This window comes from Sorex fumeus, unplaced genomic scaffold (genome assembly GCF_029834395.1).
Source record: "Sorex fumeus unplaced genomic scaffold, SorFum_2.1 ptg000155l, whole genome shotgun sequence".
Taxonomy (NCBI): Eukaryota; Metazoa; Chordata; class Mammalia; order Eulipotyphla; family Soricidae; genus Sorex; species Sorex fumeus.
Window position 1 is genome coordinate 1,535,995 of NW_026606212.1, and position 22,375 is coordinate 1,558,369.

General features: G+C 48.2%; 2 protein-coding genes across 2 annotated transcripts in view; both read right to left on the reverse strand.

Moving 5' to 3' along the window:
* LOC130016474 (GPN-loop GTPase 3-like) overlaps window positions 1–10,911 on the reverse strand; it is a 46,459-nt gene extending 35,548 nt beyond the window's left edge. The window contains exons 1-4 of the mRNA XM_056107184.1: window positions 10,798–10,911; window positions 4,953–5,061; window positions 2,982–3,149; window positions 404–528 (exon numbers count right to left, since the gene is read on the reverse strand). Coding sequence (XP_055963159.1) covers window positions 404–528; window positions 2,982–3,149; window positions 4,953–5,061; window positions 10,798–10,911 — 516 coding nt within the window. The remainder of the gene's footprint in view (window positions 1–403; window positions 529–2,981; window positions 3,150–4,952; window positions 5,062–10,797) is intronic.
* Window positions 10,912–12,963: 2,052 nt separating this feature from the next.
* Window positions 12,964–22,371, reverse strand: LOC130016475 (GPN-loop GTPase 3-like). Its single transcript, XM_056107185.1, has 6 exons — window positions 22,350–22,371; window positions 21,230–21,267; window positions 17,704–17,812; window positions 17,070–17,237; window positions 14,464–14,588; window positions 12,964–13,077 (listed from the first exon to the last, which is right to left on the reverse strand). Exons 1-6 carry the CDS (start codon window positions 22,369–22,371, stop codon window positions 12,964–12,966), a joined length of 576 nt encoding a protein of 191 aa, XP_055963160.1.
* Between the last annotated feature and the right edge of the window lie 4 nt (window positions 22,372–22,375).

Genomic DNA, 22,375 nt, shown 5'->3' on the forward strand with positions numbered 1-22,375 from the left:
CTTTTGTTTTTTCTTTTGTCGTTCCGTTGTTCATTGATTTGCTCGAGCGAGCCCAGTAACGTCTCCATTGTGAGACCTCTTGTTACTGTGCTTGGCATATTGAATACTCTCCGTAGCTTGCCAGGCTCTCCAAGAGGGGCGGAGGAATCGAACCTGGCTCAGGCAGGCTGGCTCTGCACAAGGCAAATGTCCTACCGCTGTGCTATCGCTCCAGCCTATGGCCATACCACCCTGTACGCGCCCAATCTCATCTCGTCTGGCATATTAATTTAACAAACATAATTTTCAAGTCACTCCTGGGTATAGTTCAGGAACTGTTAACAATTAAACAATTATGACTAAAGGTATTTGTACTCAGTTTGTGCCGGAGACTGAAAAATCAAGGACAGGTATAGTTTCAAACCTTGAACGACTCCACCATGAATTGAGAATCAACAAGAAACACTCCACAGGCTCGGAACTCCCACTGTTCCAGCTGCTGAACCAGCTGTTTCATCACGGGCAGGTGTGTGTACAACTCGATCTGACCTACAAGAACACAAGCTTATTATAAACATGAAATACATTCAACCATCAATGATGGGATAAAAACTTCCCCCATAAACTGTCTTAGGGGGCTTGAGAGATAGTATAGAGGGTGGGAACTTGCCTTGCACACAGCCAACCTGGGTTCGATCCCATAGGGTCCCTTGAGCACAGCCAGGAGTAATTCCTGAGCACAGGAGCTAGGAGTAACCCCTGAGTATCATCAGATACGGCACCCGCGGTCCCCCCCGAATTTTTTTAAAGGAAGTCAATCCCTACAAGTAATATATTCAATTTTGCTTGTTTTAAGCCGCAGGTGAGGATGCTTGAGGGTCTCTCCGAAACTGCTGGGAGGACTCGAGGCTACTCAGAGTCCTACATGCAAGGCCCATTACATGTAAAGCATGTCCCCAGCCCACTATCTCTCTAGCCCTATACTATATTCAATTTTAGTTTGTTTTTTGTTTGGGGGACTACCTGATAGTGCTCAGGGCTTATTCCTGATTCTGTGCTCAGGGATGACTCTTGGCAGGCTCCAGGAACCATATAGGGTAACAGGGATCACCTTAGTCGTGTGCAAGGCAAGTGCCCTACCCATAGTCGTATCTCTCTGGCTACTCCAATATTTTCTTTTTCATTTGGGGTCACACCTGGTGATGCGCAGGTGTTACTCCTGGCTCTGCACTCACGAATTACTCCTGGCAATGCTCGGGGGACCATATGGGTGCTGGGGTTCCGGGTCAGCCACATGCAAGGCAAACATGCCCAACCCATTGTACTATCACACCAGCTCCCCTGGCCCACCCAGGATTTTTTTAAGCAACTCTGGGTGCACATGTACGTAAAAGGGGCATACAAAGAAAATATACTGTCATCATCATCATCACCGTCCTCCTGTTGTTCATCGATTTGCTCGAGCAGGCCCAGTAACATCTCCATTGTGACAATTGTTACTGTATTTAGCATATTGAATATGTCACGAGGAGCTTGCCAGGCTCTGCTGTGCAGGCGAGATACTCTTCAGTAGCCTGCCGGGCTCTCCAAGAGGGGCGGAAGAATTGAACTCGAGTCGGCCATGTTGGCCGGTTGCACTAAAATTATTAAAAATGATTTTAAAACGGGCTGGAGTGATAGCACAGCTGTAGGGCATTTGCCATGCACGCAGTCAACCCGGCCAAACCGGGTTCAACTCCTCTGCCCCTCTTGGAGAGCACAGCAAGCTATCAAGAGTACCTTGCACACATGGCAAATCATGTCAAGCTACCTGCGACATATTTGATATGAAAAACACAGTAACAAGTCTCAGGATGGAGAAGTTACTGCCCTGCTCAAGCAAATCAATGAACAACGGGAGGACAGTCACAGGGATATAATTTATTTATTTATTTATTTATTTATTATTATTACTTTGTTACCGTAAACTTTGCTTTTTGGGTCATACCCAGAGATGCTCAGGGGTTACTCCTGGCTCTGCACTCAGGAACCACTCCTAGCGGTGCTCAGGGGACCATAATCGATGCTGGGATTTGAATTGGGTTGGCCGCATGCAAGGCAAATGCCCTACCCGTTGTGCTATCACATCGCTCGAGCCCGACAATGACAGATTTTAAAACAAATTTTTATTCTCTTATTTTGAGGGGAGGAAGTTTGGGCCACACCCACTGATATTCGGGGAGGATTCCTGACTCTGTACTAAAGGGTCACTCCTGACAGTGCTTGGGGAATCCTATGTGGTACCAGGGATGCAAACTTGGGCTGGCAGAATGTAAGGCAAGGGCTTTAGCTGCTTACTATGGCCCTAAACAACAAACAAACAAACAAAAAAACCCTTGTTTTTGGCCCATACCCACTAGTACTCATGGAACCATATATGGTGCCAGGGACTGAACCTGTGTCGGCCACAGCATCCTACCCATCCTTCTGTCTCTCTAGCTCTAAAGCAAACCTTTCAAGAGCTGCATGACCGAAGCAGGAGTGATAGCACAGCAGGTAGGGCGTTTGCCTTACACACGGCCGACCCGGGTTCGATTCCCAGCATCACATATGGTCCCCTGAGCACTGCCAGGAGTGATTCCTGAGCATCACCAGGTGTGACCTGTAGAGCAAAAAAAAAAAAAAAAAAAAAAGCTGCATGACCTGGGGCCCAAGAAACAACAGGCTGAGCATATGCTCTGCATGCAGAAAGCCTGGGCTCAGTTCCCAGCATGCTTTGGTCCCCATGCAAGGCTGGGAGCAACCTCCTGATAATGGAGTTCGGAACAGCCCCAGCCCCTAGCACCTGTGGATGTGGCCCCCAGACAGAAGAAAACAAACAGACGTTCCACAGACCCTCATGGGATGACAGTCCACTGTCTAAGAATCTGGGGTAAAAGTAAATGAGATGCTAATTTCACTTTCTCCCACCAAGGACAGAACTGCACAACTCAGGGAAGATGACAATCTAATTACTGAGCTACCTGGACAGTCAAAAAGGATGTAGTCATCCTCGACATGGCCAAGGCAGTTCTCCAGCCACTCAAAGTTATTGGCAAAATACTCCATGCAAAACACCAGTCCTCCATTGGGACCGAAGCGCAGGGAGCCATCCTCCAGCACATCATCCACCTCGATCAGTTCCCAGATGTCTGCAAAGAATAAACAGAAAATGAGTGCCCATTCCAAAATATTTACATTCACTAGTAAATATTACAACTGTGACAGTATCCACAAAAACTGAACAGGGGCTAGAAAGAAAAAAAAAAAAAGAAAAAGACAACAAACAGGGGCCTGAGGAATAGAACAGTGGGTATGGCGTTTGTCTTGTCTGTGGACAACCCAGGTTCAATCCCTGGCACCTTATATACTTCCTCAGCTTGACCAGGAGTGATCCCTGAGCACAGAGCCAGAAGTGCAGAACACAGCTGGGTGTGGCCCAAACCCCACCCCAACCCTCAAGAAAAGAAAAAAAAAACTAAATAAATAACAGTTGTCAAGGGAATCCCACTCTCAAGTAATGATGCATTACAGTCTCCCAGGTAGACTTAAACCAGAAACACAAGGGGCAGTACTCTTAGAAGGCTAGTAGTTGTACTTATAAATGATAAGGGCAGGGCACACACCCTGGAGTGACAGCAGTATCAGCAGCAAACCCTGAGCACCACCAGATGCGGCCCCAAAACAAAAGAAAAGGCCAAAGAGACAAGAAGGATTTAGGCCCAGTTCAAATTCCACCCCCACGTAAGCCCTGCAGGAGCAGAGCCAGTAGCGACCCCCAACAGTTAAACCAAATGCTTCAATTCTTGTACTGTATTTTGACCTCTTTCTTCCTTTGGTTTTGCAACCACAGCTGGTGGTCAGGGGCATCCCGAAACTTGCTCTACATCCCTCTAAGTTAGCACCTTGGCCTCTGATTTTTTTTCTCCCCTTTGGCCTCCCAGGCAGAGTTCAGGAGGCCCAGGGGCCAGAAAGCAAACACCAGCGCCCAAAAGTGAGATGATCACCTGGAGGGGCTTAGGGGCTACAGGACTACAGTACCCAACAGTGCTCAGGGGGCCCTGCAGTGCTGGGCATTAAAACAGCACCGTGTATGTGCCAATTATTTGCTCCGAACCCCTCTACTGTCTTCCTGGCCTCCACACTTAATTCTGTGCAAAGATGTTAAGGAATAACACTACAGCATTAGGTAATATTCTAAGACTCAGAGGAAGCAAGAGGTTGGACTGACCCTTTTCTGCACACTCTCATGTACCTTTTGCATTCTCAATACTGTGCATATAAAATATCTGTTCTAAAACAAGTGAAGTGGGGCTGGAGCGATAGCACAGCGGGTAGGGCGTCTGCCTTACATGCGGCCCAACCCAGGTTCAATTCCCAGCATCCCATATGGTCCCCTGAGCACAGCCAGGAGTAATTCCTGAGTACATGAACCAGGAGTAACCCCTGTGCATTGCTGAGTGTGACCCAAAAAGCAAAATAAAATAAAAGAGGTGAAGCAAGGGACAGGGCAAGGAGGGATAGTACAGTGGATAGGGTGTTCGCCTTGCACACTGTCGATCAGGGTTCAATCCCCGGCATGCATATGGTCTCCCCAAGCACCACCAGGAGTTATTCCTGAGTGCAGAGCCAGGAGTCACCCGAGCATCAGGAAAAGGAAGGGCCAGATAGAGTAGACTTAAGGTGCTTGCGTTGCATGCTTCCAGCTTGAGTTCAATCCCCTCTGAGTAAGAATTTAAAGCAAGACTCGTGCCATCTCACTTTTTATTAAGAGAAACAAAGGGAACTGTCACAAGCACATCAATAAGTGGATGCTAACACATGATGTTCTGCTGTCTACCATGAAAGCAGGGATCAGACTGAAGGAAGTTTTCAGCTTCTGTGCCTCCCCAGAAGCAGGGGGCAGCACTGCCTCAGGGCCCCCAAGGAGAGGGAAGGCTGCGCCCTGAACTCACCAGTCATCACATCATAGTTGAAATGCTCTGCCGCAGGTTCTAAGTTCACCACCTGGACAGAACGGCCGAGGGCTTCACAGTGCTGGACCATGGTGGCACAGTAGGTGCTCTGTGGACCGGGAGGCAGGAGGGGTCAGAGCTTCAGACAGACCCAACACCACCAGACGAACCCCCACAGCCCCAGCTCAGTGTTTGCTAAGGTCCAAACTAAGCCATAATCCCCCAAGAAACAGACTGAAACCAGGGAAAAGACCCAACCCGGGGCTGGGCATCAGGGAACTGCATGCAGTGCAGATTCAGCCCTACTGTGGCCACACTGACCTCGGGCCAGCGGCATCTTTCCAGTCAGTGTCCTTATCCCTGGCCGATGATCTCCGCACTGCTATCAGGTGGGGTAAGTATGATTGAAAGGTAAGAATCGTCCCCCGCCCTTGATTTTGGGGCCACAGCCAGCGGTATTCAGAGGGGCTTACATGGTTTGGAGATTGAACCCAGATTGGGTGTGTGCAAGGCCCTGCATGCTCAACCTTTCTGGATTCTATTTCCCTTTAAAAATGAGAATAGGGTCTGGAGCATAGCACAGTGGGTAGCGCTCAGCTGACCCGGGTTCGATTCCCAGCATCCCGTATGGTCCCCTGAGCACTGCCAGGAGTAATTCATGAGTGCAGAGCCAGGAATAACCCCTGTGCAGTGCCAGGTATGACCCAAAAACAAAGGCTGTGGAACTAAAGGGGCCCTGGAGCGGGGACACGGAGAGTCCAGAGGGCAGGACACTCCCCTCGCACAAGGCTGTCTCGCTTTCATTCCCCGGACCATCCTGGAAGCCTGCCAGGAGTGATCCCTGAGCACAGACCCAGGAGTCAGCCCTGAGCACAACCAGATGTGACCCCAAAAGCAAAAAAATGCGGGAGCTCATACTCAAAAACAACTGTACCACATCTGACAGGGTTCAAAGTAGCAGGCAACCAATCTTAGAGGGAAATACATATATATATTTTATAGATACATATATAGGTAAAGGCCCTCCCGTTGATCGTCGATTTGCTCGAGCGGGCCCAGTAACGTCTCCATTGGAGACTTTGTTGTTACTGTGTCTGGCATATCGAATACTCTCGGTAGCTTGCCGGGCTCTCCGAGAGGGGCGGAGGAATCGAACTCGGGTCGGCCATGTTGGCCGCTTGTAAGGCGAACGCCCTACCCGCTGTGCTATCGCTCCAGCCCAGATACATATATACACACACACACATATATATATATATAAACACACAAGGCTCAACCTTTTACAACATGTTAGTAATCTCTTATAGAAGGGCTTAACGGCCCCTGGGTAGAAAACACACTCTTTCCTCTAAGGATACTTTTTTTTATAGCATTTTTAGCGATTTTTGTTTGTTTGTTTTTGGGTCATACCTGTCGATGCACAGGAATTTCTCCTGGCTCTGCACTCAGAAATTATACCTGGCTAATAGTGCTCAGGGGACCATATGGGATGCTGGGAATCGAACCCAGTTTCGCCGCGTGCAAGGCAAACGTCCCACCCACTGTGCTATCACTCCAGTACCCTGGCAGTTTTTCATATCAAGCAATACAAGAGAATAGATTCTTTGAGTTCTGCTTTGGGACAGGGATTAAGGTTCGGGATGGAACTATCCGAAATATGGTGGTGAGAAGGTGTAATGGTGGTGGGATTGGAGTCTGAATATTGAATGTAATCAAATATTGTAAAACACTTTATAAAATAAAAAAATTGGGAGGTTGGAGCGATTCAATAAAGACAATGATAAAAAATGAAAAAAAGAGAGTAAGGTGGAGTTCATGCCCAATTCAATCAGCTAATCAGTGGCCGAATAAATAGCAGTACACCTACATTTTAAGAAAAAGGAAAATAACTTTTTAGCAGCACATTCTTTCAAGTATCTGCTCCCTGCTCTCCCCAGGGCCTTGAGTTCACCACATGGACAGGACTTGTGGGAAGAGGGAGAGCAGCAGCAGCCCAGAGGGGCTGCACAGAGAGCAAGCCCTGCTGCAGGGCCACAGCTGACCTGTCCTCGCTGTGATGCGCTCGATGACATCACCGACCTCTCTTTGTGATGCAACCAGACATTCTGCAGCCTCCCCAACTGCCCCCATACTCATTACTTGGTTCACTGCGGAAACGCATAGACAGCAAACATGTTTTGCTGTTTACCAAGAAATCGTGGTTGTAAAACCCCCAAGTGTAGGACACTGAAAAGATTCAGAAACTGGGTGAGGACCCATTGGAGAACTCCCCGGAATTCTTCTCGAAGACAGCCGCTAGTTCAGGTCAGCAGGAACTGGCCCGGGCAGCCCAGCACTGATGACCGTGATCAGTCTTCATCACCTCCCTGAGTGTGATGGCGCAGAAGCTGTGTATGTGGAAGACTGTGCACACCCGTGTGTGAACGTGTTTATCGGAGAGAGTAAATTTGAGTGTGTACTGGAGATGGTGGGTGTGTGTGTGGGTATGTGTATTTGTGTATGTACGTGTGTCTGTGTGTGTGTTGTGAGATCATCTTGAGGGCAGCCTGCTCCTAGCAGGTGAGTCATCAAATCTAGCCCCCAAGGCCAGGTCACTGCTCACTGAGTTGGCACTAGGAGGTGCTCTTGGGCCAAGACTTTTCTAAACTTGATTGTTTCAGTCTCATTCCTATGGGAGGCCTGTGTAGATGCAGGTCCACCAGCAGGGAGGAACTCAGAAGGGAGGGGGAAGCAGCGCTTCTGGAGCTGAGCCTTTGTGGTTCTCCCTCAGCAGAGCAGCCCACAGGAGAGAGAGACGCTCCCACAGCAGAGCAGCCCACAGGAGAGAAAGAAGATCTTCTACATATCCTCTGGGTCCAGTTCCTCTGAAGAAAGTCTGGAATCAGCCAGACCCAAGCACAGCCAGACACCATCTAAGCAGAAATTTGAGATTGGCCAAGGAGTGTCAACTCCCCAAAGGGCACCAACTTCAATGCCATGGCCTCACACATATGGCAGAGAACGAGACTCAGAGCACCAGAAGAAAACGGGTAAGAACCAAGGGGTGTGTGTATATGCACAAGAAAAAGGGGAATGGGAAAAGGCCCACCTAGAGGTGTCCTGGGGGCTGGTGTGGGAAAGGAGAGTCACAGGCCGGAGAGCCCATTCCGGGGAGGCCTCCAGAGGAAACCCCCGTGAGGTGGGCCCATGGTCTCCCGTTCCTGCTGGGCTCCCTGTTGGGGTCACCTTTGGAGAATCCATGGAAGGAGCCCTCTGGGTGACCTTTTCTCTTATTGATTCTTTAGCTCCTGCTCTGAAAGCATACTTGGCTCCGTGTCCAAGGACAGCGCCAACACTGATCTCTCGAGTACCAGCTGCACAGCCACCCGCTGTGGCAATATTGGACAAGTTCCCAGAGGACTTAGCATGTTTACAACTGAAAGAAGCCCAGGGTCTCACATCAGTGTCTCTGTCTGGAGAACCTCCCACCAATGAGTATCTTGCCTCTGTATATTTTATGATTTTTATTCTTTGTTTTTACATTATCTTTTATATTTTCATTTAAATAAATTGTGATTGCTACTCTTCACAAGCATCCATTTGCCTTTTTTTTTTTTTTTCGGTTTTTGGGTCACACCCGGAGAGCACAGGTGTTACTCCTGGCTCTTCACTCAGGAATTACTCCTGGCGGCGCTTGGTGGCCCATATGGGATGTTGGGATTCGAAACCAGGTCTGTCGCGTGCAAGGGAAATGCCCTACCTACTGTGCTATCACTCCAGCCCCGCATCCAGTTGCATCATAACATACACTTCATTTGTTCTGGCATTCTTGAAAATATTCATCCAACATAGAAGACAACTCATCTTCATAAAACACAAATTAGAAAATTCATTGATTTCTCCGCAGACCCAGTATGTATTGACCTACTGTTCAGGCAATGCTCTATAATACCCAGTAGTAGTGCTAATAGATATTCACTAACAAAATTGGGGCGAACGAGACAGCACAGGGGGTGGGGCACTTGCCTTTTCTGAACCTGGGGCCCAAAGCACCATCAGGTTCTGGAGCACAAAAGCCACGTAATCTGCAACCAGGGTTTTGGTTCACTGTATCACTGTCCTCCTATTGTTCTTCAATTTGCTCGAGCGGGTCCAGTAACGTCTCCATTGTAGACTTTGTTGTTACTTTGTTTGGCATATCAAATACATCATGGGTAGCTTGCCAGGCTCTGCCATGCGGGCGAGATACTCTCGGTAGCTTGCCGGGCTCTCTGAGAGGGGTGGAGGAATCGAAATCAGGTTGGCCATGTTGGCTGTGTGCAAGGCAAACGCCCTACCGCTGTGCTATATATATATAAACACACAAGGCTCAACCTTTAACAACATGTTAGTGATCTCTTATAGAAGGACTTAACGGCCCCTGGGTAGAATACACACTCCTTCCTCTAAGGATACTTTTTTTATAGGATTTTCAGCGATATTTTTCGGAGGGATCATACCTGTCTATGCACAGGAATTTCTCCTGGCTCTGCACTCATGAATTATCCCTGGCTAATGGTGCTCAGGGGACCATATGGGATGCTTGGAATCGAACCCAGTTTCACCGCATGCAAGGCAAACGTCCCACCCACTGTGCTATCACTCCAGCGCCCTGGCAGTTTTTCATATCAAACAATACAAGAGAATAGATTATTTCAGTTCTGCTTTGGGACAGGGATTGGGGTTCGGGATAGAGCTACCCGAAATATGGTGGTGAGAAGGTGTAATGGTGGTGGGATTGGAGTCTGAATCTTGAATATAATCAAATATTGTAAAACACTTTATAAAATAAAAAAATTGGGGAGTTGGAGCGATATGACAGTAGGCAGGGCATTTACCTTGCAAGTGGCCGGCGAGGTTTGATTCCCAGCATCCCCTATGGTCCTCTGAGCACCACCAGGAGGAATTCATGAGTGCAGAGCCAGGAGGAACCCCTGCACATCACCGGGTGTGGCCCAAAAGGAAAAAAAAATAATAATAATAATAGTTTTTAAAAATGAGGGTGGTAGGGAATAAGTTATTGCACAATTAACAGTCACTGCTCTTCCTCCAGAAACCCAGCCGCACGGCTCCCCACCAAATCCCATTTTCTTTTCTTAAATTTAATTTTATTTTTAAAATTTTTAAGTTTTTGAATTTTTCCATTTTTAATTTGTTTCTTTAAATTTTTTACTTTTTAATGAATCACTGATAATCACGTGATTATCACACCAAGCTCCCGGGAGAGAACAAGGCGGAGACTCCTACCTCGTGCCTGACTGTCCTCACCAGGGCCAACAGCAGAAGACGTCTGGCGTAAGGCCAAAGTCATGCTGAGACCAGTCTCCACACGCTTCGATGGGCTTCACGCATGAAGGAACTGGCAGAGGAACCCAGGTGTGGGGGACCCGGGGCTGAGATCTCCAAGCCTACACGGTTTGGAACTGGACCTTCCAGTAGCTAGACAGTTACACCCACCAACTGCTGTGTAACCTGAACAACTGCCAGGATACATAGATTATCACACCAAGCTCCCAGGACTTTTTATTTATGTTTATTTATTTATATTTTGGTTACTCTTTTTTTTCTGGTTTTGGTTTTGAGTTCTTGAGCCACACCCAGAGATCAGCCAGAACGGGCCAGGTTCTTGCTGCCCCCAAGACTTTAACTTAAGGAGCTGCTTAGATCAAACAGGAGGGCAGAGGTGTTCAGGGCAATCCTGGCTCTGTGCTCAGGGACCAGACATGAAACGGGGAACTGACCCAGCGTCAGCCTAGGGGAGGCAGAGAATGGTCTTTCCCTCTGCGCCGGTCTCTGGCCCTGGCAAATCTAAATCATCAGAAATTACCTTGGGTTCCTTGAATTCCAAGTCTTCTCCGTACTGAATGGTAAAATCAATATGCTGTAATACAATGTTCATGCTTTCTTCTTCGGACTGATCGTAAGGCAAAAGTCGGACCATGCTGTAGTCATCAATGTACAAATTAGAGATTTCAGAAAGGTCATGCAACTGACGCTTGAGTGTGAGCATTGGTAGTCTAATTAAAACCATCTATGCCTGTGCAGGGAGGAGCAGACAGAACAATAGCAAATCAGCATTAATTTTTTTATGACCTCTAACCTATTGGAACACTAGTAACATTACAACATTACTTAACTAAAGACTTTTTGGAGCGATAGCACAGCGGTAGGGCGTTTGCCTTGCACGCAGCCAACATGGCCGACCTGAGTTCGATTCCTCCGCCCCTCTTGGAGAGCCCGGCAAGCTACCGAGAGTATCTCGCCCGCACGGCAGAGCCTGGCAAGCTCCCCGTGACGTATTCGATATGCCAGACACAGTAACAACAAAGTCTCCAATGGAGACGTTACTGGGCCCGCTCGAGCAAATTGAAGATCAACGGGAGGGCCTTTACTTTACTTTACTTTACTTTACTTTACTTTACTTTACACCTGGTGATGCACAGGGGTTACTCCTGGTTCATGTACTCAGGAATAACTCCTGGTGATGCTCAGGGGACCTATGGATGGTAGGAATCAAACCCGGGTCGGACGCATGCACGCATACGTCCTACCTGCTGTGCTATCGCTCCAGCCCCGACCAGAAACTGAGAATTCTTTTAAAGTAATTTATCTGCATTCAACAACCACTGAAAATTTCAAAAGGGTACAGGCAATTTTCATGTGCCAAGTGGCCAGGAAAAAAAGACATTGCAGAATTTCTCTGCTGTGGGACGGGAGAGCTCGTACACTGAGGTGGGCGCTTGCCTTGCACATAGGCAAAGGATGCACCCGGGTTCGATCCCCCGCATCCCGTATGCTCCCTGAGCCCACCAGGAATGATTTCTGGAGGCAGAGCCAAGAATAAACTCTGACCACTGCTCTTTGTGGCCTCCTGCCCTCTCTGCTACAACCAATGACAACTTTTTTCAGAGGTGAGGGGAGGCCACATCCAGACAACGCTGGTGGCGACCATATGGTGCCAGAGATTAACCCTCGGCCCCTTGTGTGCAAAGCCAGTGGTGCTGCCCACTGAGCTATCTCCCTACTTCTATACTAACTTCGAAGCAGACAGCCCACTGCTCCCAACATGCTGCTCCCCTATAAAAAGAAATGCGCCTGTCTGTGCCGTCCATAAGGTGGCCACTGCCTGGGGGTGTGTAAGCATGTGACAAGACCATTAAGAAAAATATGGGTCTAGGGGGTTGTGGGGGGAGGTGATGAAGAGCTACGACAGGGGTTACAACTGGCCCACCCCACACACCTCAGTTTGAACACCCAACACCACATATGGTCCACCAGGCACAGGGGAGAAACAGCCCTTGAGCACCACCGGGTGTGGCCCTCAAACCTTAAAAACAACCCACAACAACCCCAAACACTTGCAAAACTCATCAGCCCAGGGATTAGCACAGGGCTTCATTCTTGGCACCAGATGGCATCCTGAGCATTGTTGGGTACAGCCAGGAAGCAACCAATACTGCTGGTATGGCCCTCTGGGCCCCAGCACTAACCACTACTAGCCCGGTTGGCCAATAATCAGAGTGGCCCCTTGGCCCCCCAGCACAGGAGGCCCACCCCCCAACCACCAAAAATTGTAAAAATACGAAGTCTTACCAGCCCACATATGGCATTAGTCAATTTTTTGAATTTTTTGCTTTTGAAGTTGCTTGTAGGTTTTTGCTCGAGCGGGCCCAGTAACGTCTCCATTGGAGACTTTGTTGTTACTGTGTCTGGCATATCGAATACTCTCGGTAGCTTGCCGGGCTCTCCGAGAGGGGCGAGGAATCGAACTCGGGTCGGCCATGTTGGCTGCTGTAAGGCGAACGCCCTACCCGCTGTGCTATTGCTTGTAGAATCATCTAATAAAGAATACATGCCTGGATCGAGAAACCTTCAAAAATGATAGACTGGTGAATCAAAGAATTCGAAACACTAAATTTGTAGACTGACAATCGAAGTGAAACGAAAAAGGTTCAGCACTGCAAATGTGACGTTAATTATAGTGAACTTACTTCTAAATTTCCTTTTTAGCTCTTTTACTCAGCAGGTCCATTTTTGTCATGATGTTAACTTGCGGGATTTCTAGAGATACCATAGCATTCAAGGCTGCCAAGATGCCAGAAATAAACTGAAAGAGGACACAGAAAAGGGACAATGAATCAGTTGTCACCAACAGTGTCCACATAAAAGGTTTCTGATCCCCACTGGAACAAAACCCACCTAAATCGGAGAAACGCTAAGATTGGGGCCCAAGCAAGAGTCTAGGCTTTAAGGCGCTTGCCTTGCGCCTGGTCAACCCAGGTTCTAGCCCAGCACTCCACAGGGTTCCCAGAGCACTACCTAAGTGATTCCTCAGCACAGCGCCAGTAGTGAGACCTGAGCACTGCCAGGCTGGGCCTAACAGAAGACTGCTGGGCCAATAGCTGACCTTAGGATTCTAAAGGTGAGGTGGGAAGGAGAAACGCGATCTACAGTGACCACACTTCTCCACTCAACAATATTTTAGAGTGTTCAGGAGGTAGGTGGCGTTGAGTTCAGCACTGAGGAAACATGTAGTGACAGGGATTAAAAGCATGTGGGCCACATCAAGGCGAGCTCCTTAAGCCCTTTACTATTTTTTTGGGGGGGGGGGTGGTAATACCTAGCAATGCACAGGGGTTACTCCTGGCTCTGCACTCAGGAATTACTCCTAGTGCTGCTCAGGGATGCTAGGAATCGAACCCGGATTGGCTGTGTGCAAGGCCCTACCCGCTGTACTATCACTCCAGCCCCCATTTTTAAAATTTACTTATTTATTTATTTTTGGGAAGCGCTGTACTAGTTCTGACCCTTTAACGTTATCTTCTCTCATGCTCCCTCTCCACCTCACCTGATGGGTATTTCCTTTTGCGTTTCTGGGTCACAAAATCCCCTGATATAACTAGTGGGTCACTTCGGCTTCTGCACTAAGGAGTTACTCCTGACCAGCTTTGGGAACCATATGGGTGCTGGAGACGGAACCAAACGCCCTCCCTTTCAGTTTTGGGGAATTCCCAGTAGTACTCTGAGCTTTGTGGTCAAGGATCACTCCTGGAGGGTCTCGGGGGGCCGGTGGCAGTATGGCAGGAATGACACCCAGGTGGGACACATGCAAGGCAAGAGCTCTACACACTGTACTATCTCTCAGGCATCCAGCTTTTTATTTTTCTAGTTTTGGAGCCACACACAGTGGTGCTTGTGACTTACTTCTGACACTGCCCTAGGACAACTCCTGAAGGCGACAGCTGATAGTTGGGGACCACTAGAACTACACTGAACAGTGCGCAAGGGGCAAACTCAGGGCCTCGAAACACACCAGCTCTGTGCTCTGCCACTGGAGCCATCTTCTTGGCATATTAATTTAACAACAATAAGTTCTAAGTCACTCCTGGGTATAGTTCATGGACTGGTAACAATTAAACGATTATGACTAAAGGTTTTTGTACTCTGCTTGTGCCGGAGACTGAAAAATCAAGGACAGGTATAGTTAAAAAACCTTGAACGACTCCGCCGTGAATTGAGAATCAAGGAGAAACACTCCACAGACTCGGAACACCCACTGTTCCAGCTGCTGAACCAGCTGTTTCATCACGGGCAGGTGTGTGTGCAACTCAATCTGACCTACAAGAACAGAGCTTATTATAAACATGAGATACATTCAACCCTCAACTATGGGGAAAAAAAACTTTTCCTAGAAACTGTTTTAGGGGGCTTGAGAGATCGCATAGAGGGTGGGAACTTGCCTTGCACACATCCAACCTGGGTTCGATCCCATAGGGTCCCTTGAGCATAGCCAGGAGTAATTCCTGAGCACAGGAGCTAGGAGTAACCCCTGGGCATCATCAGATATGGCACCCGAGGTCCCTCCCCCCCATTTTTTAAAAGGAAGTCAATCCCTACAAGTAATATATCCAATTTTTCTTGTTTTAAGCCGCACGTGGGGATGCTTGAGGGTCTCTCTGAAACTTCTGGGAGGGCTCGAAGCTACTCAGAGTCCTACATGCAAAGCCTACTACATGCAAGGCCCACTACATGTAAAGCATGTCCCCAGCCCACTATCTCTCTAGCCCCTAAACTATATTCAATTTTTGTTTTTTTTTTTGGGGGGGGGGGCAACCTGATTGTGCTCAGGGCTTATTCCTGATTCTGTGCTCAGGGATGACTGTTGACAGGCCCCAGTAACCATCTAGGGTAGCAGGGATCACCTTAGCTGTGTTCAAGGCAAGTGCCCTACCCTCTGTAGTATCTCTCTTGCTCCCCCAATAATTTTTTTTTTCATTTTGGGTCACACCTGGCGATGTGCAGGGGTTACTTCTGGCACTGAATTCAGGAATTACTCCTGGCAGTGCTCGGGGGACCATACGGGATGCAGGGGTTCGGGATCAGCTGCATGCAAGGCAAACGCCGAACCCATTGTTCTATTACACCCGCTCCCCTGGCCCCCCCAACAATTTTTTAAACAACTCTGGGTGCACAGGTATGTAAAAGGGGCATACAAAGAAAATATACTGTCATCATCATCATCACTGTCCTCCTGTTCATCGATTTGTTCGAGCAGGCCCAGTAACTTCTCCATTGTGACAATTGTTCCTGTATTTGGCATATCGAATATGTCACGAGGAGCTTGCCAGGCTCTGTTGTGCAGGTGATACTCTTCGGTAGCTTGCCGGGCTCTCTAGGAGGGGCAGAGGAATCAAACCCGAGTCGGCCATGTTGGCTGGTTGCACTACAATTATTAAAAATGAGTTTAAAACGGGCTGGAGTGATAGCTCAGTGGTAGGGCATTTTCGATGCACGCAGCCGGCCCGGCCAAACCGGGTTCAACTCCTCTGCCCCTCTTGGAGAGCCCGGCAAGCTACCGAGAAGATCTTGACCACATGGCAAAGCCTGTCAAGCTACCTGTGACGTATTTGATATGACAAACACAGTAACAACAAGTCTCACGATGGAGAAGTTACTGGGCCTGCTCATGCAAATCAATGAACAGCGGGAGGACAGCCACAGGGATTTCATTTATTTATTATTATTATTATTATTTTGCTTGTTGGGTCACACCCGGAGATGCTCAGGGGTTACTCCTGCATCTGCACTCAGGAACCACTCCTGGCGGTGCTCAGGGGACAATATTTGATGCCAGGATTCGAACCTGGGTCGGGCACGTGCAAGACAAACGCCCCACCCGCTGTGCTATCGCATCGCTCCAGCCCCGACAATGACAGATTTTAAAACAATTTTTTATTCTCTTATTTTGAGGGGCGGAGGTTTGGGCCACACCCACTGGTATTCTGGGAGGATTCCTGACTCTGTACTAAGAATAACTCCTGGCAGTGCTTGGGGAATCCTATGTGGTACCTGGGATCCAAACTTGGGCTGGCATAAAGTAAGGCAAGGGCTTTAGCTGCTGTACTATGGTCCTAAAAAAAAAAAAAAAAACCAAAAAAAACCTTGGTTTTGGCCCATACCCACTAGTACTCATGGAACCATATATGGTGCCAAGGACTGAACCTGTGTCTGCCGCAGCATCCTACCCATCCTTCAGTCTCTCTAGCTCTAAAGCAAACCTTTCAAGAGCTGCAGTGATAGCACAGCAGGTAGGGCATCTTCCTTGCACGCAGCCGACCCGGGTTCGATTCTGAGCATCCCATATGGTCCCCTGAGCACTTCCAGGAGTGATTCCTGAGTGCAAAGCCAGGAGTAACTCCTGAGCATCGCCAGGTGAGACCCGTAAAGCAAAATAATAATAACAATGATAATAATAATAATAATAATAAAGCTGCATGACCTGGGGCCCAAGAAACAACAGGCTGAGCATATGCTCTGCATACAGAAAGCCTGGCTCAGTTCCCAGCATGCTTTGGTCCCCCAAGCAGGACTGGGAGCAACCTCCTGATAATGGAGTTAGGAACAGCTCCAGCCCACAGCACCTCTAGATGTGGCCCCCAAACAGAAGAAAACAAAAAGACATTCCACAGTCCCTCATGGGATGACTGTCCACTGTCCAAGAATCTGGGATAAAAGTAAATGAGATGCTAATTTCACTTTCTCCCACCAAGGACAGAACTGCACAACCCAGGGAAGGTGACAATCTAATTACTGAGCTACCTGGAGAGTCAAAAAGGATGTAGTCATCCTCGACATGGCCAAGGCAGTTCTCCAGACACTCAAAGTTATTGGCAAAGTTCTCCATGCAAAAAACCAGTCCTCCATTGGGACCGAAGCGCAGGGAGCCTTCCTCCATCACATCATCCACATTGATCAGTTCCCGGATGTCTGCATAGAATAAACAGGAAATAAGTGCCCATTCCAAAATATTTACATTCACTAGTAATTATTACAACTGTGACTGTATCCAAAAAAATTGAACAGGGGCTAGAAAGAAAAAACAAGAAACAAAAACAAAAAGACACCAAACAGGGGCCTGAGGAATAGAACAGCGGGTACTGCCCTTGTCTTGTCTGTGGACAACCCAGGTTCAATCCTTGGCACCTTAAATACTTGCTCAGCCTGACCAGGAGTGATTCCTGAGCACAGGTCCAGAAGTACTGAACATAGGTGACTGTGGCCCAAACCCCACCCCACCCATCAATAAAAGAAAAAAAAATAAAACAAATAAATTGCAGTAGTCAAGGGATCAGTCTGAACGAAGTTTTCAGCTTCTGTGCCTCCCCAGAAGCAGGGGGCAGCACTCACTCCCTCAGGGCCCCCAAGGAGAGGGAAGGCTGCGCCCGGGACTCACCAGCCATCACATCATAGTTGAAATGCTCCGCCGCGGGGTCTAAGTTCACCACCTGGACAGAACGGCCGAGGGCTTCACAGAGCTGGACCATGGTAGCACAGTAGGTGCTCTGTGGACCGGGAGGCAGGAGGGGACAGAGCTTCAGGCAGACCCAACACCACCAGACAAGCCCCCACAGCCCCTGGTCAGTGTCTGCTGAGGCCCAAACTAAGCCTTAATCCCCGGGACTGGGCAGAACACCATGCAGTGCAGATCCAGCCCTACCTTGGCCACACTGACCTCGGGCCAGCGGCCTCTTCCCGGCCAGTGTCCTTATCCCTGGGAGATGGTCTCCTCACTGCGATCAGGTGCGCTAAGTATGACTGAAAGGGAAGATTTCTCCCCCGCCCTTGATTTTGGGGACACAGCCAGCGGTATTTAGAGGGGTCTACATCATTTGGAGATCAAAGCCAGATTGGGTGTGTGCAAGGCCCTGCATGCTCAACCTTTCTGGATTCAATTTCTCTTTGCAAATGAAAATAGGGTCTGGAGCGTAGCACAGCGGCCAGGGAGTTTGCCTTGCACTCAGCTGACCCGGGTTCGATTCCCAGCATCCCCAGCATCCCATATGGTCCCCAAGCACTGCCAGGAGTGATTCCTTAGTGCAAAGCCAGGAGTATCCCCTGTGTAGTGCCAGGTATGATCCAAAAACAAAGGCTGTGGAACTAAAGGGGCCCTGGTGTGGGGACATGGAGATTCCAGAGAGCAGGACACTCCCCTCGCACAAGGCTGTCTCTCTTTCAATCCCTGGACCATCCTGGAAGCCTGCCAGGAGTGATCCCTGAGCACAGAGCCAGGAGTCAGCCCTGAGCACCACTGGATGTGATCCCAAAAGCAAAAAAATGCGGGAGCTCATACTCCAAAAATACTGTACCCCGTTTGACAGGATTCAAAGTAGCAGGCAACCAATCTTAGAGGGAAATATATATATATTTTTTACATACACACACATATATACTTTATATATGTATAGAAAGAAAGAAAGAAAGAAAAGGCCCTCCCGTTGATCGTCGATTTGCTCGAGCAGGCCCAGTAACGTCTCCATTGGAGACTTTGTTGTTACTGTGTCTGGCATATCGAATACTCTCGGTAGCTTGCCGGGCTCTCCGAGAGGGGCTGAGGAATCGAACTCGGGTCGACCATGTTGGCCGCTTGTAAGGCGAACGCCCTACCCGCTGTGCTATCGCTCCAGCCCCATATATATATATATGTATATATATATATACACAAGGTTCAACCTTTTACAACATGTTAGTGATCACTTATAGAAGGGCTCAATGGCCCCTGAGTAGAATACACACTCTTTCCTCTAAGGATACTTTTTTTATAGGATTTTCAGAGATTTTTTTTTGTTGTTGTTTGTTTTTGGGTAACACCTGCCGATGCACAGGAATTTCCCCTGGCTCTGCACTCAGGAATTATCCCTGGCTAATGGTGCTCAGGGGACCATATAGGATGCTTGGAATCGAACCCAGTTTCGCCGCGTGCAAGGCAAACGTCCTACCCACTGTGCTATCACTTCAGCGCCCTGGCAGTTTTTCATATCAAGCAATACAAGAGAATAGATTCTTTGAGTTCTGCTTTGGGACAGGGATTAAGGTTCGGGATGGAACTATCCGAAATATGGTGGTGAGAAGGTGTACTGGTGGTGGGATTGGAGTCTGAATATTGAATGTAATCAAATATTGTAAAAAACTTTATAAAATAAAAAAATTTGGGGGTTAGAGCGATATGACAGCTGGCAGGGCATTTGCCTTGCAAGTGGCCGGCAAGGTTCGATTCACAGCAACCCCAATGGTCCTCTAAACACCACCAGGAGTAATTCCTGAGTGCAGAGCCAGGAGGAACCCCTGGGCATCACCGGGTGTGACCCAAAAAGCAAAAAGAAATAATAATAATACTAATAATAATTTTAAAAAATGAGGGTGGTAACGAATAAGTTATTGCACAATAAACACTCTCTGCTCTTCCCCCAGAGCCCTGGCCGCCCAGCACCCACAAATTCCCATTTTCCTTTTTTTTCTTAAATTTAATTTCATTTTTAAAATATATAATTTTTTAAATTTTTCCATTTAAATTTTTTTTTAATTTTTTACTATCTTTTTTTTTATTAGTGAAACACCATGAGGTACAGTTGTAGATTTACAATTTTTTGTGCTTGGGTTTCGATTATACAATGATCAGATACCCATCCCTTCACCAGTGCCCATTTTCCACCACCATGGATAATAACCCCCCCACCCCCATGCCCCCATCCCCCCCGCCTCTGTGGCAGGGCAATCCCGTGTTCTCTCTCTCCTTTTGGGTGTTGTGGTCTGCAAAAGAGGCATTGAGTGGCAAACATGTTCAGTCCATAGTCTACTTTCGACATGCATCTCCCCTCCTGGGAGGATCCTCCAAACACCCTTTATTTGGTGCTCCCTTCTCTATCTGAACTGCCGTTTCCTCTAGAATACCTGGCTGGCCTCTATGCTCCTGGTGCTGATCTCAGCTATTCTTGGGTATTAATCTCATATTTTGTTACTTTATATCCCCCAGATGAATGCAATCTTTCTATGTCTATCCCTTCCTTTCTGACTCATTTCGCTTACCATGACACTTTCCATATTGTACCACTTGTATGTAAATTTCATGACTTCATCTTTTCTAACAGCTACATAGTACTCCATTGCGTAGATGTACCAAAGTTTCTTTAACCAGTCATCTGTTCTTGGGCATTCAGGTTTCTTCCAGTTTCTGGCTATTGTAAAGAGTGCTGCAATGAAGAAACAAGTGCAGATGTCACTTCGACTATACATTTTTGCCTCTCTGGAATATATTCCCAGGAGTGGTATTGCTGGGTCAAAGTGATCAAAGTAGAGAGAGAGAGTAATGTGATCAAAGTAGAGAGAGAGTAATGTGTAAATCATCTGCCCCACAGGTAGGGGGAGGGTGTGGGATGGGGGTATATTGGGGATTTTGGTAGTGAAGAATGGGCACTAGTGAAGGTACCGGAGTTTCATTGCATGACTGAGACTTAGACCCGACATAGAACCGAAACTTTGTAACTGCTCTCACGGTGATTCAATAAAGACAATGATAAAAAATGAAAAAAAGAGTGTAAGGAGGAGTTCATGCCCAATTCAATCAGTTAATCAGTGGCCGAATAAATAGCAGTCCACTCACATTTTAAAAAAAAAAGGAAAATAACATTTTAGCAGCACATTCTTTCAAGTGGCTGCTCCCTGCTCTCCCCAGGGCCTTGAGTTCACCACGTGGACAGGACTTGGGGAAGAGGGAGAGCAGCAGCAGCCCAGAGGGGCTGCACAGAGAGCAAGCCCTGCTGCAGGGCCACAGCTGACCTGTCCTCGCTGTGATGCGCTCGATGACATCACCGACCTCTCTTTGTGATGCAACCAGACATTCTGCAGCCTCCCCAACTGCCCCCATACTCATTACTTGGTTCACTGCGGAAACGCATAGACAGCAAACATGTTTTGCTGTTTACCAAGAAATCGTGGTTGTAAAACCCCCAAGTGTAGGACACTGAAAAGATTCAGAAACTGGGTGAGGACTCACTGGAGAACTCCCCGGAATTCTTCACGAAGACAGCCGCTAGTTCAGGTCAGCAGGAACTGGCCCGGGCAGCCCAGCACTGATGACCGTGATCAGTCTTCATCACCTCCCTGAGTGTGATGGCGCAGAAGCTGTGTGTGTGTGGAAGAGTGTGCACACCCGTGTGTGAACGTGTTTATCGGAGGGAGTAAATTTGACTGTGTACTGGAGATGGTGTGTGTGTGAGTATGTGTATTTGTGTATGTACGTGTGTCTGTGTGTGTGTTGTGAGATCATCTTGAGGGCAGCCTCTCCTACCAGGTGAGTCATCAAATCTAGCCCCCAAAGCCTGGTCACTGCTCACTGAGTTGGCACTAGGAGGTGCTCTTTGGCCAAGACTTTTCTAAACTTGATTGTTTCAATCTCATTCCTATGGGAGGCCTGTGTAGATGCAGGTCCACCAGCAGGGAGGAACTCAGAAGGGGGGGTGGGGGGGGAAGCAGTGCTTCTGGAGCTGAGCCTTTGTGGTTCTCCCTCCGCAGAGCAGCCCACAGGAGAGAGAGACGCTCCCTCAGCAGAGCAGCCCACAGGAGAGAAAGAAGATCTTCTACATATCCTCTGGGTCCAGTTCCTCTGAAGAAAGTCTGGAATCAGCCAGCACCAAGCAGAGCCAGACACCATCTAAGCAGAAAGTTGAGATTGGCCAAGGATTGTCAACTCCCCAAAGAGCACCGCGTTCAGTGCCTTGGCCTTACACATATGGCAGAGAAAGAGACTCAGAGCACCAGAAGAAAACGGGTAAGAACCAAGGGGTGTGTGTATATGTACAAGTAAATGGGGAATGCGAAAAGGCCCACCTAGAGGTGTCCTGGGCGCTGGTGTGGGAAAGGAGAGTCACAGGCTGGAGAGCCTATTCTGGGGAGGCTTCCACAGGAAATCCCCGTGAGGTGGGCCCATGGTCTCCCCTTCCTGCTGGGCTCCCTGTTGGGGTCACCTTTGGAGAATCCATGGAAGGAGCCATTCGGGTGACCTTTTCTCTTATTGATTCTTTAGCTCCAGCTCTGAAAGCATACTTGGCTCCGTGTCGAAGGACATCGCC

Excerpts from the sequence above, each read along its gene's own strand:
- LOC130016475 (XM_056107185.1), bottom strand. The coding sequence starts at position 22,371 with ATGTCCTTCGACACGGAGCCAA. Across the intron at positions 17,238-17,703 it reads CAACTATGATGTGATGGCTG|ACATCCGGGAACTGATCAAT; the intron begins GTGAGTCCCGGG and ends TATTCTATGCAG. Across the intron at positions 14,589-17,069 it reads CATCCTTTTTGACTCTCCAG|GTCAGATTGAGTTGCACACA; the intron begins GTAGCTCAGTAA and ends CTGTTCTTGTAG.